This window comes from Triturus cristatus, chromosome 2_2 (assembly GCF_964204655.1).
Source record: "Triturus cristatus chromosome 2_2, aTriCri1.1, whole genome shotgun sequence".
NCBI lineage: Eukaryota > Metazoa > Chordata > Amphibia > Caudata > Salamandridae > Triturus > Triturus cristatus.
Window position 1 is genome coordinate 226,528,714 of NC_140582.1, and position 21,660 is coordinate 226,550,373.

General features: G+C 46.0%; 1 protein-coding gene across 1 annotated transcript in view; it reads right to left on the bottom strand.

The window, feature by feature from the left end:
- Positions 1-556: 556 nt before the first annotated feature.
- DNAJC25 (DnaJ heat shock protein family (Hsp40) member C25) overlaps positions 557-21,660 on the bottom strand; it is a 54,293-nt gene continuing 33,189 nt past the window's right edge. Inside the window, exon 4 of the mRNA XM_085641276.1 lies at positions 557-836. Within this exon, the coding sequence (XP_085497402.1) occupies positions 714-836 (123 nt within the window). The 3' untranslated portion in view covers positions 557-713. The remainder of the gene's footprint in view (positions 837-21,660) is intronic.

A 21,660-nucleotide genomic window follows, 5' to 3' on the forward strand; every position in this document is an offset into this window, starting at 1 on the left:
AAAGGGCTCCGGAGAGTGATATTTTCTGCCTAAGCGAGACAGTTGTGGTTTCGGCTTGATTTATATAGTGAAAGCGTATTTCCAGCTGAAAAAAACTGCACAAAACGATTATGCATGCATTTATATATGCAGAAATATTTAGAGTGCAACCCTAACTACAAAGCAACAGAGTGTTGTACAAGAGTGTGGGACAGAAGTAGTGCCAGTCTCTCGACATCTGGGAAGTTACATAATGCAGGACGATGACAAGTATGTGCAACCTTCAGATAAGACCATACTCCTTTATTAAAAAAAGACGTTTCCTGAGAAAGAAGAAATGTTACGGTTTTTGGCAACAAAACCAACAGCAAAATGAACTGACAAACCAAACTAATGAACTGGAATATACTTCAATAGGTTTACATAATTCTGCAATTTAAACATGAAAATTCATGATCGGGTTTTTGTGTAAAATTATACACAAGCAAATCCACACTAAGCAGAAAATCTTTAAATCCATGAAGATAAAAAAAAAGATCAATGCAATCTTATGAGAAAATAAACAGAGACCTTCATGTGCCTTGAACTTAAGATTTTATTTCCATTCTGAGCCGCAGGATCGCTTAACTTCATTCAGCTCCTCGCACAAGGCAGAGTAGATAAAAATTGATAATTTAATTATGAAAATATTTTCTGCAATACACTGAAATAGCAGCATAGATGCACTGTGTCCATTAATCATCTATAAATGTTAATCTCCCAGGGCCTTCGTTCTTCATCCACCTCCGGTATCTCTTCCATCGTGGGTCCGAGGCCATCTTCTTCTTTAATTCTTCCTCCTGCTCACGTTTATAGACCTGATGGAAAACATAATTCACGATTTAAAATACCACACAAGTTTCAACTTATTTAGAATCAGGAGTATGAGCTCTCTTGCAAACACCCCATATTCCCTTTACTTCACCCCCCCCCCCCCAACTTCCTTCCACTAATTTTCCATCCTGTGACTGGGGGAAGCCACCCAGTCCATCATAATCCCTTTTACTATGCACTTTATCGCCTCTTTTCTCCCCCGTAAACCTTGCTTTTTCATTTATTGTATCCTCCTGTTTGAAACCATTACCTGCATCCCCTATTACCTTGGCTCTCCGTCCTGCAAAACCCAGGACTTTCTACATGGCGTGCTATTTATTCATTTTTAGGTCTCGCCTAGCGCAGCGCGCATGTGCTGCTCTAGAAGAGGACTCTTGGAATCACTTCAGACTTCCAAGAGCCTTCTCCATGTGGGTCGGCCTCCTCCCACACATTCCACTGGCCTTTGCGTGGGGCTTTCAAAAATTGAAAGCCCGCAATTGACCAAAGGCAGGATCATGTCCCGCTTTCTCTTTAAATGTTGACTCCCATGGCCTAGGGTTCTCAGGAGCTAGCAGCAGCACAGCCGGGTGTCAGCTGCATACTTAACATTCCATTAGGTGCACGTGCACCACACGCGGTCTTGTTTGATCTTCTACATAATTGTGCACAGGCGAGGCAAGGCGTGCTAGCTTGGTACTATGGTGGGCATGGCTTATTTATTTTAGTGTTTTTTTATAGTGCTTGTTTTATTTTGCCAGATGTAGTAAAAACGTGCCAATCGCTGTTGCCACTTTTAATTAAAAAAAGAAAAATTGCCCATCCTGACCAGTAGATGGCACTGTCTCCTTAAGGAAATGACCAAGAGACAGTCAATCTTCATTTAGAAGCTATTCTTCGATGGGAGTATGGCAGATGTTAGTGCTGCGAGCTACTACCAACACTTACAAAGCGCTGTAGATGATGTCTGTAGTTTCTCACAGCCCCCTCGGGTCCACACCAAGCCCCTGGCAGTTAGTTATCTGGTTCCTAGCTTTGGCAATTGGGCAGTGCATGCTCCATGTATTCAGGCCTTAATCCCTTGAGGAGGTTTTACGGAGCTAGGGCACCCCCGCCCTGCCAAAAGGTGCGCAGTTCTCTGCGTCTGTTTTTGTGCACCATGATCGTGTCAGGCCCCGGTAGAGAGGCTGCGCGTGAGCATGCAGTAGCTGGAACGAGGGTTTCCAGGGTGCAGTCTGGTAGTGCTTGTTACGGGACTATGGTTTCCAGTTTACATTGTGATATTTAGAAATGGCGCTTTCAAAGTAATAAACCGAACTACCGAAAGGCACTGCACGTCATACCAGTGGCAGATTGTGGGCTACACAAGTAGCAATTACGAGTAACTCCACCACTGATTCGGATTAGTTTCAGAGGCTATTTAAGAGTACAGGCCCCTGGTAGAGGTGAATGGTAGAAAGAGAACTCAGGACTTCTGCAAAGGATTTTCTCTTTTTAAAGCTACAAGTTGATGTGCGTAGCGGAGACCTTCCCGGGCATTTTTTTTTTTTTTTTACAAATTATCCTGCAGTCGCCCTTAGAATTGTCAGACCCGAAACTGAAAACCCCTTCTTCTATCAGCCCTGCTGTCCGTTGGGGATCCAGTTAGGTAGCATCTAAAGGTGATGGAGTTTGAAGTGGTTGCTATTTGCTAAACTTGCGATGCAGGCTTACAGTCAGGCGTATGTGAATAACAAAGAAGATGCTGATAGCGTGTTGTCCATTTCACAGAGCCATGAAGCTTTCACCGGCGTCCTGCAGCATTACTCAGAGCGCTAAACAGAGGTGGTTGTCGGTTTCCATATTTCAGTTAACAATCTTGCTTTCACAATCCTCACTTTAAAAAATTGTCCTAACCGCACTGTCCTCACAGCACTGGTTGGCATCGTATAAATCTGCAAAAATACATCATTAGAATGATGAGCAGGAATACGAATTTCTGTGCTCAGAGAACTGTGTGCGTGGAGGAGGCCAAAGAGTGTGTGGTAGAAGGCATTCTTTGTCATCAGAAGGATGTATCTATATTATTCTCGATCATTCTCTGCTAGTCGCTTTATTTACGTTAAAGCATGTCGTCTCATTGTGAATAAGAAAGTATACCTTGGTTACAGTACTCACTCTAATCACTTTTTCTAACACATTGTGGTGCTAGTATCACAATATTGGGACTTTTGGCCAGACTTACAATAGTTTGAAACTTGCATTCCAAAGAGATTTTTTTTTCTGTATTAGAGGAGGTTATGAAGAGCTGAGTAGCACAGGGGGCTGGTTCTTGAAGCAAGCGTCCCTTTTAGATCTGCGATTTTTCTAATGGTGGAGACACAATATGATTGGGAGGGGTGGCACGAAGTATGCTATTTACTGGGTAAAACATCAACATTGTTTTTGGGTTTAAACTAGAGTGTGCTTTTACATTTAACGTTCGCTAAAGCCTTTGTATTGTTCATTTGGTTGTACAGCACTTCAACACCTTGTCAGGGGTAGTAAGTGGTACATACATCCATACAATTACACATTCATTTTATGTAGGCACTGGAAGACTAAATGATTTGCCTAGAGTCACAGGATGGTGAACCGGCGCCGAGACTGAGCCACTCTACAAAGTGCATCTTTTGTATCTGGTACTGTCATTTGCTTTCGTCTCTCCCCTCGTACACCTGTCTTTTTCTCTTCTCCCCAGTAGTAAAAAAAAAAATAAAAATAAAAAAAGCGATATGAAGTGGCCAGTGCTGATTGCATCATAACTCTTTTTTTTACCAGTCCTGTTAATCACCCCCACGTGCTCTCTCGTTCACCATTCCACCCTATCCTCTGTTCACCACCACACCGATTGCCAAAACCAATAGCTCGCTGATAGGCGAGCACGATTGGCTTTGCCAATGCTGGTTTAATCATGCTGTCTTAGCTTAGACTGTCTCATCCCAGCCCAGCCCAGCCCAGCCATTGGTGCTCGCAAACATTTTCCAAGGGGCCACAAAGTGCGGTCCGTTATGTGCCCAAGCGCCGCATTGATGTCAGCATTGTGAGAGAGGTTAAGCTGTGAGATTCAAGTGTAAAAAGGAAGTAACTTGATTATTGAATTGGAATGAAACAAAATTGCGCCATATCAAGCCAAAAAACCTGTGATGAGCTCTGGCTTCCCTACTTGACCAATTTTGTGATCCTAGACAATTGTCTAATTTTATTTTGCCTCCTCTCTCTTCATTATGACATATATACTGAGTTCAGAATGAGTAATGTAAAAAATTCTATGTCAGGACTGGAGGCGAGGATTATGCCTTCTTTCTTCACTTTATTAAACAGCAGCGTTGAAAGAAAACTAACAAAGACCATGAACCATAGGGAAAACTGTAGTCATTCACAGTGTGTTAACAACCAATCACAAAAAGAGACAACGTCCAATCAGGGCCTCTCAGGAACCATATAGTCCTTTGTTAGTGTCCTGTCCTCCTCTTTCTTCGCTGCTGCGCAGCCAGTTAAGTCTCCTCAGATTCTTTTTTCTGTTTGGGGGGGCTTTGTTTAGTCTAATTAATAATATTCTTTGTCATATTTGCAGCGCGTTCGCTTTTTATGAAAAGCGGCCGCTTAGAGGATAGCGCCGCGATTGTTTTGGCATTTCATAAATATTTATGACTTTCTTCTCTTTAATGCGACGCGCTGTTCAACTTGAGCGCTTATCGCGCGTGTGGTTTTCTGGTTGTGCCGCGGGAGTGAGTGCTCTCACTCCTACGCGGTTATAAGGCTGGTGTGCGGCTCCGGACCTCCCGCCGCCTGGGGGCGCGGGAGGCTGAGGCAGGCACGGCGCGTCTCTGCAGTTTCAAGTGTCTGTCAGAGACGTGCACGCGTTTGTTTCGTTACGGAGCTCTGGTGCTGGTGAGAACGCCGAAATCGGTCTGTAACAGGCTCGCGAGCTATACGTGATAGCTCGCAGCCGTTTCATTGATTTACGCTCGTTTTCCCTGCTTTAAGGGCAGAATAGGGATTCAAGTCCTGTATTGCTGTGCAAGCGCTGATGCCTCCTTGGGAGGTCTAGTACCGGCCATTAGGCCTTCTTTTTAAGGGGATATTGCCAGTCCAGTTTTCAGTAGGGTTTCCTTACTGTATTATTTAAATTTGGTTTGGCCAGCTATAGTCCTCTTTGGGTCAGTCACCCTTTTGAATGGTGGATTTTGCCACGCAAGAAATTTAAAGCCGACACCCAGCTCTTCTTCACATTTGCTGTTGTGGCACAAAAAATTGTTTGAACTCCCCCCTAGCGCATAATGGAATATTACGATGATTACCAGGAGGAGGAAGAGGACCCCTTAGCGGATAAGCCATTGGGTGATGCATTTTACGAGACTGTTGATACCTCTATCTATAGGGCAGTGGACCAAGCCATTTCCCCTTTAGAGGACAGGCTTACACGAAAAATTGAACATGCATGTTTGCGTCTAGAGCGTAGATCTGCGCCTCAACCTGTCCCATCTTCTAGTACTCCGGATAACCCTGGCTCGCCCCCTCCTATATGTCCACAGGGAGTAGATGTGGACGCTTTTGAGCGCCTTAAGCAGGCTTTTGTGGATAGTCAACCTGTTAGAGGTACGGGGATCTCCCTGCCTCCAGCTCCGGCTCTTTCCCCAGAGCCAGGTCCTTCAGGGGACCCCAATTCAAGCCTGTCCCGACCCTGGCTTCCGTCCCGACCCTCCCAGGCCCTTCAGGTTCCTTCAGTCCCCTCTGATTCGCAGCCTCTACCGACGCCTTCAGACATGTTAGACCCTACTGATATTGTACATCCATGGTCTTCGGACTGGTCCCCGGCTGAGAAAGTCGGGACCTATGTCGCAGAACATTTCAGACGGCCGCTTGAGAAAGAAGCTCGCAATTGTCTTCGAGCAGAATGTCCCAGTCCTTCCCTAGAGGGAAAAGTGGCACTTACCCCGGAGATCGATCCTAGAATGTCCACGTTTTTGCAAAAGTTTATTAGGGACCCCAAAAAGGGCATTGATAGATCTTGGAGAGCATGCCAAGATAAGCTCTTGGACGTCCTCGGGCCCGCCACTAAAATTTTGGACATGGCAGAAGAAGCCAAAGCTTCCGGCTCCATGATTTCGCCCGAGACGCTATCCGGCTGGGCTCAGCGGGTAGTGATATTTTTGGGCAATGCTAACTGCGCCCTGTCCACAGAACGGCACAGGTCCCTCCTTATTAAAATTGACCCAAAACTCAGACCTGGCAGATTCGGAGGTGGGTGCCATTGCCCAAGAGAGACTGTTTGGAGAACCCTTCATTAAAGAGCTGGGTAAATTTGTGAATACTTTTACCTCAATTAGACAGGGCTCAATCCACTATCAACAAAGTGATCCCCCGGGTTTTGAGGGGCCGGTCGAGGGAGGGGCTGCTCGGCCGGTCGGCAGAATCACCAAACCAACTAAAGAGGCCCTGAACAGTACCAAGATCAGTCCAAATTTGGAAATTTTTACCCCACAAGAAGACGCCGAGGCAAAGGCAGAGGATTCAGGGGAGGAGCGTCTAACGCAAACTCTGGTGAGTGTTCTCCCTTCTTCCCCACAAAACATAGGGGGAAGGCTGGCCGGTTGTTACGAGGCATGGTTATCTATCACACGCGATGCCTGGGTTCTTCAGACGGTGAAGGGATTACACATAGAATTCTTCAGGAACCCTGTGCAACAGGTTCCTCCACGTCCCATTCAGTTTTCAATTCATGACGCACATCTGGTGGACGAGGAAGTGGCTTCCCTTCTTCTCAAAGGCGCCATCTCGGTTACATCGTCCCATCCACGCGGTTTTCTCCTCAGCAATATCTTTTTGGTCGACAAGACCGACTGAGGCAAGCGTCCTGTCATAAATCTAAGCGACTTCAACGGGTGGTTAGTTTACCGCCATTTCAAGATGGAGGGCATTAATCTCCTTCGAGATGTCCTCCGCCCTCAAGATTGGATGGTCCGCTTGGACCTGAAGGACGCTTACCTGGTGGTTCCAATTTTTCAGCCGCACTGCCGGTTCCTTCAGTTTGCCTGGCGTCATCAGGTTTACAAATTCAATGCTCTTCCTTTCGGGCTCTCTTCAGCGCCCTGGTGCTTTACCAAGGTGCTCAAGCCAGTAGTGGAGTTTCTAAGGGCTCAATGGTATAAGACTGATTGTTTAACTAGACTATCTTCTCTTGATGGCGGCCTGTCCACATATTTTGACGGATCAGCTTCAGATGACAGTGACTCTGCTGCAAGATCTCGGTTTTGTGATCAATGGGAAAAAAAATCACTCCTTCAACCGGCTCAGTCCATCACCTTCTTGGGGTTCGTCATCGACTCCACCACCTCCACTCTAAGTTTGCCATCCAAAAAGCTGGCAAAGATTTGCCACGAGTTCTGGCCAAACAGCGAGTGTCTCTTTGACAGCTGGCTCGAGTGGTAGGGCTCTTGTCAGCTTCGATTCAGGCTATCTTACCGGGCCCGCTCCACTACAGGGCCCTTCAGCGCCTCAAGGCGTATTTCCTTCGGAAGGGGTATCCATACTCCCACAAGGTCCACTTGACCAACGACCCTCGAGACGAGATCCAATGGTGGTTAACACACATGGAGGCATGGAACGGAAGAGCGATCTTCGGTTCCGTTCCAGATTTGATTATCGAATCGGACGCCAGCAGACTCGGTTGGGGCGAGCGTTGCGGAGACCTTTCCACGGGGGGCTTGTGGTCTCCCGAAGAACAGAGGTTACATATAAATGGTCTCGAGCTTCTGGCGGGCTCATTTGCCGTGAGATGCTGGACGAGAGATTCAGTGCAGTCGTGTGTACTCTTCAAAATGGACAACGTTTCAGCAGTCCGTTACATCAACCATCTAGGGGGCACCAAGTCGAAGGCTCTCTCGGACCTAGCAGCAAGTTTCTGGCAATATTGCCTGGACAGTCACATGCCAGTCACGGCAGAATACCTGCCGGGCCGTGACGATGTGGAGGCAGATTTCCACTCACGCCACTTCCGGGATACCAGCCTTTGGAAACTGGACGACTCGGTCTTTGCGTCCCTCAACGACCTTTAGGGTCAGTTTACGGTGGATCTGTTTGTGTCCCGACTAGACCAACTCCCGAGGTTTTTCAGTTGGAGGCCCGATCCCCAGGCAGCAGCCACGGATGCATTTCTCCAAGATTGGAGCAAAGAACGGGATTATGCGTTCCCTCCTTTCACGATGATCACCCGGTCAACAGCTCAAGTCCGCAGGCAGCAAGCGGAATTAGTCCTAGTCACCCCGCTTTGGAGATCTGAAGTGTGGTTTCCAGTTCTTCTGGAACTTTCATGGGATTTTCCAATCCTACTCCCCCGGTTTCCAGATCTTCAAGGATCCGTACGGTACTCCTCATCCTCTAGCATCCACGAACTCACTGTGGCTCATGGCGTGGAGGATTTCAGGGGTAGATGGCAAACCCTGGGCTTTTCGCGAGCAGCTGAGGAGCTCATCTCCAAAGCCTGGGCGGACAGTACAGTTAAAAGATACAAGTCCGCGTGGGGCAGATGGTCCCGTTGGTGTTTGCGAAGGGGTCTCGATCCCTTGGTCGCAAACGTGGTCCACGGCGTGAATTTCTTGGCGCGTCTTGCTTCAGACGGAATGGCCTATCGGTCTATTAACACTTTCAGGTAGGCCATTTCCTCTGGCCATGTCCCAGTGGGTGGCTCCCCTGTGGGGGAACACCCTTTGGTTTGCAGACTCTTAAGAGGTATTCGTCTCCTTTTACCACCGGAGCCGAGGTATTCGGCTTTATGGGATATTAATCAAGTCTTGAATCTTTTCCTTTCATGGCAACCTAATAAGTTTGTCCCGTAAGGAGTTGTCAGCTAAACTCGCAATGCTCCTGTGCCTGGTGTCTTGCCGGCGGGTCTCTGATGTGCGGGCACTGGATATCTCCGGTTGCATGTTCACTCCGGATGGAGTGACGTTTACCCTTTTACGCCGTACAAAGTGCCACACGAGAGTCATCTCTTATCCAGAATTTTCAGATTCTCCGAAGATTTGCGTGGTTCGCTGTCTCAAGGCATATGAGGAAATGACAGACGAGTACCGTCCTCCGGGAGAACGTCAGCTTCTCATTGCGCTCCGGAAACCTTTTAGGGCGGTTTCCTCACCCACCATTGCCAGATGGGTTTGTTGGGTGATGCAAGAAGCCGGCATTAGCCTCAGACAATTTGGTGCGCATTCGGCAAGAGGAGCCATGGCATCTAAGGCGTTTGGTCTGGGTGCTCGCTTGGAGGATATTCTCAATGCGGCGGACTGGTCCTCAGATTTCCCCTTCAAACGTTTTTACTTCAAGCCAATTCTAAATATGGCTCATTTGGTTGTGGGCAAGCTTTAAACAAGCATAATCCTCGCCTCCAGTCCTGACATAGAATGAAAAATTTCCTAGCTATCGTAACGGAAAGTTTCAATTCTATTAAGGACTCGGAGGCAAGGATTATCCCGCCCTATGCTCTTGGAAGAGATCCCTCCCCGTATGGAAGTAGGTATGTTTCTCTTCTCTTCATTCCTATGTCGGAAAATGTTTTAGTTTGTTGTTCTCATGAGTTGATGCAAATGATGGTCTATACTGTATTCTTTCCTGAAATAATGATACCTAGGGTGGTATTTTCCTCTGGTGCGTCCTGGTTTGTTGCAGGTTCGGATACCCACAAACAGGATTCCTGAAGATGATACTTTGGCTGTCTTCACGCTCCGAAAGGAGGAGGACAGGACACTAACAAAGGACTATATGGTTCCTGAGAGGCCCTGATTGGACGTTGTCTCTTTTTGTGATTGGTTGTTAACACACTGTGAATGACTACAGTTTTCCCTATGGTTCATGGGAAATGTAGTCTGTTAGTTTTCTATCAACGCTGCTGTTTAATAAAGTGAAGAAAGAAGGCATAATCCTCGCCTCCGAGTCCTTAATAGAATTGAAACTTTCCGATACGATAGCTAGGAAATTTTCATTCTCTTGTGTTTGATTTAATAAACTATAATGTTGTCCATGTATAACAATCCGGGCCACCCAGAAGGTTGTGTGCGTCAGCCGACTTGCCTCTTAGTTCACTATTGGCATTGTTTTCAGCATGGGCAGAGGTATGAATGTTTCTACATTCATTTTTGAAAACTATTAGTTTTAAAAATACTATTAAATGCACTGATCTAATCTGATGTACTAAGGTGAAATGTATCTGCATGTTATTGAAATAAGCTTTTTTTTGAAAATTCTTAAGAGACTTTATCATCATCATCATATTCTTACATTTGCTGCAAAAGGCTTTAAAAATAATGCTTTCCTAAAGTCAAGTGGTGCAGGACACCTTATTTGCGTCTTCTCTTTCACTTCAGTTAGTGTAAATAAACGCTTTATGTTTAACATCTTTTTAATGTTAGTGCTCCGTCAAGTAAACAGCAGCCCAGTGCACTGGATCAGCTAGGGGCCGCATGTGAAGATTAGGACGGCCGCATGTGGCCCCCAAACCATACTTTGGGTATCACTGTTCTAAAGCTTTTTCCTATCAGGGCTGTGGTGGTCATAGGTTAGTCAGTGTACATGACTTTTTACAACATGTATTATTTGGAATTTTAAAGTTAATCTAAAACAGTCCTTTTTTGACTTATCTGGTACTAGGCCCACACTAGGCTTTTGATTTTTTTTTTTTTTTTTTAGTTCTTTGGTCACTATATTCCTCCTCACAATCTTTAGTTGGGGGTGCTTTGCTGTACTTTTATCGTATCATAATACCCATTTTTTAATGGGCTTTCTTTCCTTAGACTGATGCCCTCTGAAGAATTGACGTACTACTTCACAATTCTTAACCGCAGCCGCATTTCTAAGAATAAGGCCTCATTTGTTGTACACAGTTTTTGTTCCTTTCCTGAACACATGGACTGTCACTATTTGCAAACCCCATGTTAAATATATCAACATGTCCTGTTTCCTACAGAAAAAGCGTTAGTGAAGACACTATACAAATTAAGTAACTAAAACTCCTGCATGTGACTGTGCTAATCGTCAGGACATGTGACATGTATAATTTTTGGAGCATTTTAGTTGGAAAAATCAGGTTATTTGATTAATTTAGCCTAAATAACCAAATCCTCAGTTGTATAAAATAGGCTTTTTTATTTTTAGACATAAAAGAATTGTAACATTCATTTAGAGAAAAGTTATTGAAAGTTCACATAATACTGACATGTTATGGCTTCGAAAAATTGAGGTTACAGTTGGTGGTTCTGATGCAACAAAGGATTGATTAAAGGAGAAAAAAATAATTTGCAGCTATCAGGGTGGACAGAGTGTTCTCAAACTGAAGAGCCCTAGTTTAAAAATTTCAGAACCAGGCCCATCTTTTTGAAGGAGATTATTCTATTAGACATAAAAGATGTCCGAAATAAAAATGCAAGAAAAACCAAGTATTGGCTAGCCAACAGGTCTCCCCTTTATGACCTACTGGATTTGCCAATGTTTTTTAGTCACAATGCAAAGCATAAGTGAAGTTTAAAAAAAAAACAAAAAAAACTTACACGGTCCATGTCATTTTGTACGCAAGTGCATTACACATGCGCACACCTACAAAACATTGGCTTTCTAAGTTACTGATTCAAGTCAGAACAATAACTAAAAACACAAAAGCAGGTGTGGGAAGCAGAAGCAACATTGGGTAGCGGGGGGACACAGAAGCCAACTTGGGAGGGCAGGAGGACATAAAAGCATCTCCTGTGAATATCTCTGTCTCAACATCTCAAGTAAGAACCTACCGGTCTGTAAACTTCACACTTTCTACCACCCCCCAGGAGACAATCTCCCCTTTATTGAGGAATTATTTGAAATCATTTCTAGTAATAGTGACTCAGCCGTGTCCCAAATCTTCCTTGGTGACTTTAATCTGCACTGGGCTAACTCTATAGATCCGGCAGTTTCTGGCCTCAAAACCTTTCTAAGTGATCAGGATCTGACCCAGCATTGCGACCAACCAACCCATAATAAAGGAAAAATTCTTGACCTCATTATTTCGAACGGGCAGACCGTCACCTTGGAGTCTATTACCCCGTGTGACTGGTCTGATCACCACTGCATCCTTTTTTTTATCAACAAGGAGGTACAGCGGTGGAAGGCCCAACCAACGAAATCAAAGATTTGGAAAAGGGACCTTAGATTAGTAAACCCTGTTGAGCTAGCCGCCCACTGTACATCTGCCCTCTCCTCTCAAGCGGACCTGACTGAGGTGCAATTACTCACTGACTCCTACAATGAGACAATCTTCAACATCATGAATGACATTGCTCCACTCAAACATAAAAATGCTTCAACTAAAATTTCCAAACCATGGTATAATGAAAACCTAAACACGGAACGTCGCAACCTTAGGGCAATTGAACGCTCCTGGAGAACGAATCCCTCTTCGCACCAACTTAAACTCCTAAGAGATGCTAGGAGCATGTACTACAAACAAATCAGGAACGCCAAGTCTAACTATTTCAGACACCAATTAGATCAAGCGGCAAACCGCCCCAAGAAACTTTTTGAATTGGTCAAACAGCAATCAACTGTAGGTCCAAACCTATCGGAACCTGGAAGCAGTCCACCCTCATGTGAAGATCTTGCTTCCTTCTTCATTGAGAAATCTAAACTCATATCATCTGACCTCGCTGCTAACAACGCTGAACTCCTCTCCTCCAGAGCCGCATCTCCACCTGTCCCCTCTGAAAAGTTCAACTCCACCCCCCTGACCCTAAAGAACAACGCGGCCTGGGACACCTTTACCCCGCTCAGTGAACAAGACATCAAAAAGATTCTCCGGAATATCAACCCGTCCAACCACTTCAGTGACCCGCTACCCCCCTCCATTTTCAAGGAAATCAAGAATACACTCATCCCTACCTGGACAAGGATTGTAAATGCGTCTCTTTCACAAGGTACAATCCCTGTTTGCTTAAAAGCAGCTCAAGTATCCCCTATACTAAAAAAACCTTATGCTGATAGGACAGACCTCAATAATTTCCGACCTATCTCCAACATACCCACCCTTGCGAAACTCCTTGAAAAATGCGTTCAGGCCCAACTCTGTGCCCACATAGAAAACTACCAGCTCTTGGACCAACATCAATCTGGCTTTCGGACGGGGCACAGCACTGAATCAGCCCTCACTCATGTAATGGATGACATTTTAAAGATTCTCGATCAAAATGAATCCTGCCTCCTGATCCTCCTTGACCTTTCCTCTGCCTTTGATACGGTCAATCATGACATTCTCTTATCCATTCTGCAAAACAGGATGGGTTTTGGTGATCAGGTGCTACAGTGGTTCTCGTCCTTCCTCCATCACAGATCGCAAAGAGTCAAGGCAAATCACTCTCTCTCCAAGCCTTCGCCCGTTCTCATGGGAGTCCCCCAAGGATCCGCTTTATCGCCTATCCTCTTCAACCTCTGTTTGGAACCTTTAGCTAACGCTCTTACCTCCATGGATATTCATTTCCACATGTATGCCGATGACACGCAACTCTACTTGAAAATCTCATCCCCGGAAAACATCATATCACTCAACACCATCTTAACTTATACTCAAAACTGGTTTACTCAAAACTGGTTAACTGAGAACCATCTCCTGCTGAACACCTCAAAAACAGAATTCTTGCTTGTCTCCCCTCAGAAGTACACCCCCAATCTTGACCTCTGGATGAGCCACCTCACTGCTTTCAACCGTACTCCGCTCATCGTAAACTCAGCCAAATCTCTAGGAGTCACCATGGATAATAACCTGAATATGAAAAATCATATCAGCACTACATGTAAAGGAGCAAACCACTTGATTAGGACACTCAGAAACATCAAACCTTTCCTTCCACTGAAGGATTTCAAGCAGGTGGTTCAATCGCTGGTCCTACCGAGAATAGATTACGGCAGTGTTATCCTCTGTGGCCTGCCCAAATACACCCTGGCTCCGCTAAGGGCTTCACTGAATGCAGCTGCGAGATTGGTTACAGGCGCCAAACGCAATGTGCGCATATCGCCAGTCCTAAAAACGCTAAATTGGCTCCCCTTTGAAGCACGAATCCAGCTAAAAATTGCAACGATGACCCACAAAGCAATCCACCTCAAGACGCCCAGGTATCTGGCGCAAAAACTTGAGCTATCTGGTGGTGCAAGAGTCTCTAGAAGCGCTACTACCTTACTTTTGACACCACCTATCTTTAACAAAAAGAGAACCTCACAGAGCCTTCTCGGGTGCGGCTCCAAGGATATGGAACTCTCTTCCTCCAGAATTACGCAGAATCACCAGTACAACGGTGTTCCAACTGGAAGTCAAAAGATTCCTGATGAACAAACTCCTTCAGTAATTGGGCTACCCACCTTGGCCCATTGACATTGTTCCTTCCCCCATTGTGTCAACATCTACTACACTTTTTTTTTTTTTTCTTTTTTCTTTGACTTTGTTCTGCTGTCCTTACACTGTACTTTGTTTAACTTTACTTCAATGCGAACTTTCGTGCACTTTATAGTTAATTTGTGTTTTTTTTCTTTTTTTTTTTCCCTGTGGTTGTTTCCTGTTCTAGTTTGAATGTAAAGCGCTCTGATATCCCCTGGGATCTTGTTCGCGCTATATAAAACTTTATAAATAAAATAAGTAAAATGTCGGGGGCGGATGCAACACAGAAGCACACAAGCAAGTGCAAAAGGGAAGGGGCAGAGAGAACATGGGCATCAGCACGAGGGTGGAGAGAAGTACAAAGGAGATAGCTGGAATACACACACACACACACACACACACACACACACACTCACTCTCCCCCCCCCCATGGTGAACAGGTAAGGGAGTTTAAAAATAAAGCACAAAGCCTAATTTCTTAATTAAGGAAAAGGCTTTAGTTCAACATCTCTTCTTACGATTGACATTACAGTGTAAGCAAGAGGGTAAACTAAATTAATACTACGTTTCCTCTTAAAATCGCAGTGTGAAATCTGGATAACGAGCACTCGATGCTATAAAAGAAAGATGTGTGGGAAGACCAGCGTGAACTCGGCCTAGAAAGGAACAACAGACTGAAGTTAAGCCACCTTCACAATATTATAGTTCTAATGAAGATAGACGAACAGTGCTGGATTCCCTCAAATGATGACATCTGTTCACAATGACATTCAAATGATACTATGTCCAGTCTTTTGAAAGAAAAGAGTATATTATGTGAAATTAGAGGCTATGAGAGTTACTGGCATAATTTGAGAATCATTTTAAATTCCAAAAGCTGCAAGGCCTAGGATGGCCCAAAGCTGCTTAATTCCCTAGCTATGGATTTTCCAGAGATACAAAAGGCATCAATAAGTGCATGCTGGAGGAAAGGGAGTCTCGATATGCACAAGACTTCGCATAAGTGTCCTTCTTTACAGTAATGGAAATGTAGGAGGCTTGTAAATTAATTAGCAAAAGTGCGTACGAAACGTATTATTAGAAGACTCAACTCCATAGTGAACAAGCTTCCAGTAAGGGTTTCAAATGTTCTATTTCAAGTGACCCAGATAAAAGTCTACGGTGAACGGTTTAGCTTTAAATTGCTTCAAACTCTTTTCTGCTCAGCCCACTATGGTTATGGTGAATGCTAGACTTTTGAATACAATACAACACTCTTCCTGGTCACTCAATTTTCAGGCCCCCTTTTGTTGCTGAGTACAGACACGCCTCAAAAAACACATAAGAGCTGTTCAAAAGCCTTCTTTTGGGGCAATCACACCACTCTTCTTGCACCACTTATCACAATTTATTTGATTCAATATTGAGCTCTGGATGCACAAGTGGAGTACAAATGTCTTTCAACTGCAGGTGGCCGAAGCTAGAGACTATAGAAACGTTGCTCATCTGTTCAAGGGGGTGTGCCTATAGTGCTGGCGAACCCTAGGCCAAGTGTGCACTACAACTAGTCAGAAATTTCCAATGCTGGCAACAGGTGCCCTAGACTGGTCTTACTGAAAGAACGTATTCAGCTGTTGCATCTTTAAGAGGATCACCATCACTCAAGTCAGCAGCCTTTTGCTATGCTCAACGTGAACATGCTTTGATGAACTGAAAGTTAAATCCCCACACACGGCGCTTACAAATTTATAGATCTACAACATGTTTATTCTCCAATACTGGAGGAATTTTACAATTCTCTTACTAAATCACAACAAAATGTTCTATGTTTGAAAGGCACAATGGCGTCTAGAAGTGTTGCCATGCACACCAATTATCAAATCCCATGTGAGAACTACGAGCTTCCGACGGACCAGTAGTGGAGTAAGTCGGGACTGGACACGGAAAACCCACCGGAATGGCTCAGCAGGCTAGTGGAGCTGGGTCGACTCAACAAAGACGTCCTGATGTCATCCAAGGCCAATCAACAAAAGGGCGGGGACTCAAACATCGAAGAGGGCGTTAAGGATGAAGTCGGTGAGAGTAGCGGAGAGGAGGAGACCCTTTATGTCACGTCTGATGGCACAAGTGTGTACAATACTGGGAATAGAGAGAATCAGGACTTCTGTATACCACCCTCAAACGGATGGCCTTGTGGAGCGCTATAACAAGACAATCAAAAGTATGCTCCGCAAGGTTATCTCAGAGACTGGGAGGGATTGGGATCGGAAGTTACCCCTGGTTCTTTTTGCTTTAAGGACACATGAACAGAGGTCCACCGGGGATATTGCCCTTTTGAGCTGCTGTTTGGGCGAAAGCCCAGAACCCCTACTGGACTGGCAGCAGAACAGTGGGAGGGGGGAGATGAGGAAGGTAAAACCTTGTTGCAGTGTGCCGCGGACCTTAAGTCCTCCATAACACGCTCATGGGGTATTGTACATGACAACATGAAAGAGGCCCAGGAAGCACAGAAAAGAAATTATGACAGGAACAGCCGTTCAAGAGAATTCAACCCGGGGGAGAAGGTACGCCTGTTGCTACCTACTACAGGACAAATTACTAATGAAATGGCAAGGGCCCTACGTGATAGAAAAGAAGGTGACTCCCGTCACCTATAGTGTGTTACTACCCCACTGTGTTGGAGGGAAGCAAATATACCACGTGAACCTTTTTAAAAAGTGGGAAGAACCACAGCCATCCCTCTTGGCGAAAACACCCGCCTACCTCACCTGTACCAACAAACATCTAGAGATACTATTCCTGTCTACCCAGGAGGCAGTGGCCGAATCAGTACCCACTGGGGAGGTCTTGTCACACATACAAAAAACCCAGTTAGAGACCCTGTTGGGGTCCTTCCCAGGCCTTTTTTCCACCAACCCAGGGTTAACCACCATGGTACATCACGAGATAGTGTCCCTAGAAAAAAAAGAATCAAAGCAGAAACTGTACCGCATTTCGGCAGCCCGTAGGGAAGCAATAGAAAAAAAAAAAAAAAAAAAAAAAAAAAAAGGGTGTCCGACATGCTCAAGGCTGATATAATTGAACCCTCCCAAAGTAACTGGTGTTCCCCAGTAGTAATTGTGCCAAGACCAGGCGACAGTCTGCGTTTTTGCATTGACTTCCGACAGGTAAATGCAATAACCAAGTTTGATACCTACCCCATGCCCCGAATAGATGAAATGGTGGAGAGGTTGGGAAAGGCCAGGTATAGGTCAATCCTTGACCTCACGAAAGGGTATTGGCAAATCCCTTTATCCCCTCACTCCAAAGAAAAAAACGGTATTTGCAACTCCCTCCGGCCTCTACGAATTTAAGGTACTCTCCTTTGGCCTACATGGGGCACCAGCTAAATTTCAAAGATTGATGGATAGCATTCTGAAGCCCTACAGCGCATACGCTGCAGCATATCTTGATGACATTGTCATTTTTAGCCCTACGTGAGAATAACATCTATGCCATCTGAGACATGTCTTCTTGGCTATCCAATCAGCAGGCCGAACCTTCAACCCGAAGAAGTCCCTATTGGGTACTAACACGATCCAATACCTAGGTTACACGATTCAGGAAGGTCATATGAAACCTTAGATGAGCAAGATACAGGCCATTAGGGTTATCCCTAGACCCACAACGAAGTGAGATATATGCTCGTTTTTGGGATTTATAGGGTATTACCGTAGGTTCATACCCGGGTTCTCTTCCTTGGCCAGCCCCCTAACGACCTCTTGACGAAGGCTCACACTTCACGCATAAAAACATGGACACCTGAACATGAGGAGAGTCCTAAAACAAGCCATCTGTACAGCCCCTGTGTTACAATGTCCCGATTTTACCCAAACATTTGTCCTCCAAACCGATGCCTCGGGCCTCGGTCTGAGTGCTGTGCTGTACCAGCCCGATTCACATAGTGACCTGAGACCCCTACTATACATCAGAAGGAAGCTCCTTCCCTGTGAATCCCACTATTCAACAATAGTGAAGGAATGTCTGGCCATAAAATGGGCGATAGAGGCTTTACAGTACTATTTGTTGGGAAGGAGATTCATTGTCCTTACAGATCATGCGCCCCCCCCCCCCTCACATGGCTTGCGTACAAGGACACTAATCCCCGCATACTGCGATGGTTTCTCGCCTTACAGCCTTTCTCATTTCAGACAATACATGTTCTGGGCTCGAGGCAAGTCAGTGCCGATTACCTGTCCCGGCACCAGTCGTCTGAATGGCCCCAACGTCCATTACTAAGGGGGAAGATGTGTGAGAACTACAAGCTTCCGACGGACTTGAAGTGGAGTAAGTCAGGACTGGACACGGAAAACCCATCGGAAGTGCCCAGCAACCTAATGGCAATGGGTCTACTAAACCAAGACGTCCTGGCGTCATTCGTGGCCGATCAACAAAAGGGTGGGGACTCAAACATCGAAGAGGGCGTTAAGGAGGAAGTCGGTGAGAGTAGAGGAGAGTAGGAGACGACTGAGAAGAGAGGAGAGCGCGACGATACAGAAGAGGAGCCCAGCGGCGGTCCTTAAGGAAGATTAGAGACCCCTGGAGTGGTATACAGTGCGGCTAAACCCGGCAGCCCAGAGAAGGGAGAGGACGCCCCGGGTCCCAACGCCACGGCCCTGATCCCGGGTCGTGGCCCAAAGCAAGTAGCAGCAAAGGGATCGTTCTGGTGGTGGTGGGGGGGGGGCAACACTGGGAATTAGGGCACACGTGTTTTTTTTCTTATGCACCTCCCAGACACAAGGCTCCTACCTGCCATCCTCCTCCTCCCCCCCTCACCCCCAGTTTCCCTTGCACAGCATCCCGGTGGTGGTAGCACTTAAAGAGAAAAAAAGAGGACTCTTAACTAATCGCGGATTTGGTTTCCTTCCCTTTTTATGCAGACTGCCCGGGCTGGGGAACAAAACAACACCAATGGACATCCCTGAACCAAACCTCGGAAGCCCTAAACAAGAAGACGGTCAAGTGGGAGAAGAGGATCCCCGGCTGTTTCCTTTCTTCTTTCTTTTGTTTTTTTAATGTGATTGGCGATACCTCAGTACTTTGTACACTTCGTTTGTGGTCCTATGGGACTGATAAAACGCAGCTCCCGAAAAAGAGTGCCTCATAAAACAATAAAGAGTCTAAAAAAACTCTACAGTGCTTGTCCGGTATTCCCTTCTGCTTCCCGGGATATTGCGTCGCTTACATCTCATATTGGAGTCTCTCTCTACAAATAGTAAAAAGGATACAAGATAGATAATGTTTGCCCAAAGGTCTTGAAAGAAGTACTCTGAAAGGGTTGGACAGATCTTATAGAGGCTACAACACGCGAGTGGTGCTACAGTGTTGCAAGTTTCAGCCTCCGTTGTGGGTTTAGCCGGCGCTTCTGCGGGAAGAGGAAAGGGAGGAAAACTACCACTCCCAGGCGACCTCTGCATGTTCCACCTGTGCTGAGGACCGCCCACCTGACCTCCCGCCCACCGGACCTTCAAAAGAACTCACGGAACCCGCTGGCGCGGGTCCCGCTTCGTCGAGAATCCTGATTGCCTGCTCTTCTTTCATCGTAGCGAGTGGTGCTACAGTGTTGCAAGTTTCAGCCTCCGTTGTGGGTTTAGCCGGCGCTTCTGCGGGAAGAGGAAAGGGAGGAAAACTACCACTCCCAGGCGACCTCTGCATGTTCCACCTGTGCTGAGGACCGCCCACTTGACCTCCCGCCAATTTCCATTGCTTCCATTTAGTCCACTCTACTTTTCCGCAGCGCGGAACGCGCGCGGGAACGAGCCCGGGCGAAGCCCGGGACAAGGGCGGGACCGTCTGCGGCCGTCCGAGGCCTGAGGAGGCCGGGCTGGGCCATCCCTCTAGGTCTCTTGATCTATTGTGTTGACTGTGTCAAAGCGGTGCGCTATCAAGTACTTTATCCGCCTGGTGTGGGTGTGTTGGTTGATGCCTTTGGCCATACATTCGATTTACTAATCTTTTATTGCATTGTTTGTAGTGTGTTCATGGCCATGCTTACACGTTCGGGAAAGGGAGGCGGGACGGGTGGGAGTTCAGTTAGTGGCACTTTAGATAACTTTATTATTCGTGCTTGTTCTGTTCTAGAAAAAGAAATTGCCATAACTGAGCGCCGTTTATCTCTTGATCCGTCTGCTAACAAACGTTCGTCACTGGGCAATATAGCTACGGTACCTTCACCTGTGATCGAACCTATCCAGATCACCATGAATAGTTCGGCGACTCTCCAGAGTTCGTCGCTCAGCACCGGCACTAGCTCTGATATCTCCCCAGACCGTGGTCCCCCTTCACAATTAGATCCTTCCCGTTTCTCACTACAGGCCAACCAAACATCGCCTTTTGTACTGACTACAAACTTAGACTCTCCCCTTGCTACTGTTTTTCCCATTGAGGCTACTAACAACCCTGGGTCCAAAACTGCTTCTAGTAAGAGGAAAAGAGCAGCAAGCGGGCGCAAAGGGGTCTGCCAAAAGGCTCTTAAGAAATGCAAAACCAAGTTACACAATAGCATTATTACCAAATCACGTCATACTGAATTATCGACTCCTTGCCACCAGCAATCACACTCATCCACTGCACATCCTTCTAACCTAACTTTTCAATCAGCACCTGTAGAGCAGGTACCTCCCATCCCAGGTCCCTCTGGTTCTCAGTCTCAACCATCTCTCATAGATCAAATTGAACAGCTTATTAAATCTTTCACACTTCCCTTGATCGAAAGGGTGAGGACTTAGTCAGAGAGGCTCGAGAGATTTGAGCAGGCCTCTTTAGACAACTTCTTCTCTCTTAAATCATTGATTAAGCTTCAATCGAAGATTGGCCAGAACAACTCTGTGACCGTGGCTCCTATTTCCAACATTTCAAGCGAGTCCTCTTCACAATCTATCTCGCAAAATTCAAATACTAATTCAGGTACAAGGCCAAAGCATGGTGCATCTACATCCCGCCCCAAATCTGCATCCTCTACATGTATCCGGACTTCCAAATCCACGAACAATGTAACTTTAGTTCCAGGCTTAACTACTTGTCCTGATGTTTTGGAAGTGCCGGCTCATGAAGTAGAACCTAACAAGAACCGGCCTAAATCTCCTGATGTGTGCCCCACTCCAGCCCGTTTGGTTGACAAATCTAGCGAGATTCAGCAACCCCTACCTCATATAAACCTACCACCGGAATGTTCTCCTTATGTGGCTGTTTTAGTAGGTGTCCCTCGACTCAAAGCTGGTAAATCTGAATCTTTTACAGAGCTAAAAAACAAAACAACCCACTGGCTGAATACCAACAGGCCGCTCCCCAGGAACCTGGATGGCCACGTTCTCCACGTTAGGAGGGTTTCTTGGGTGGGCAATAGACGTAAAAATCTTTCTGGGGACTGTATCCTCGTGAATTTTAGGGATCCTCTGGTCCCACTGCTC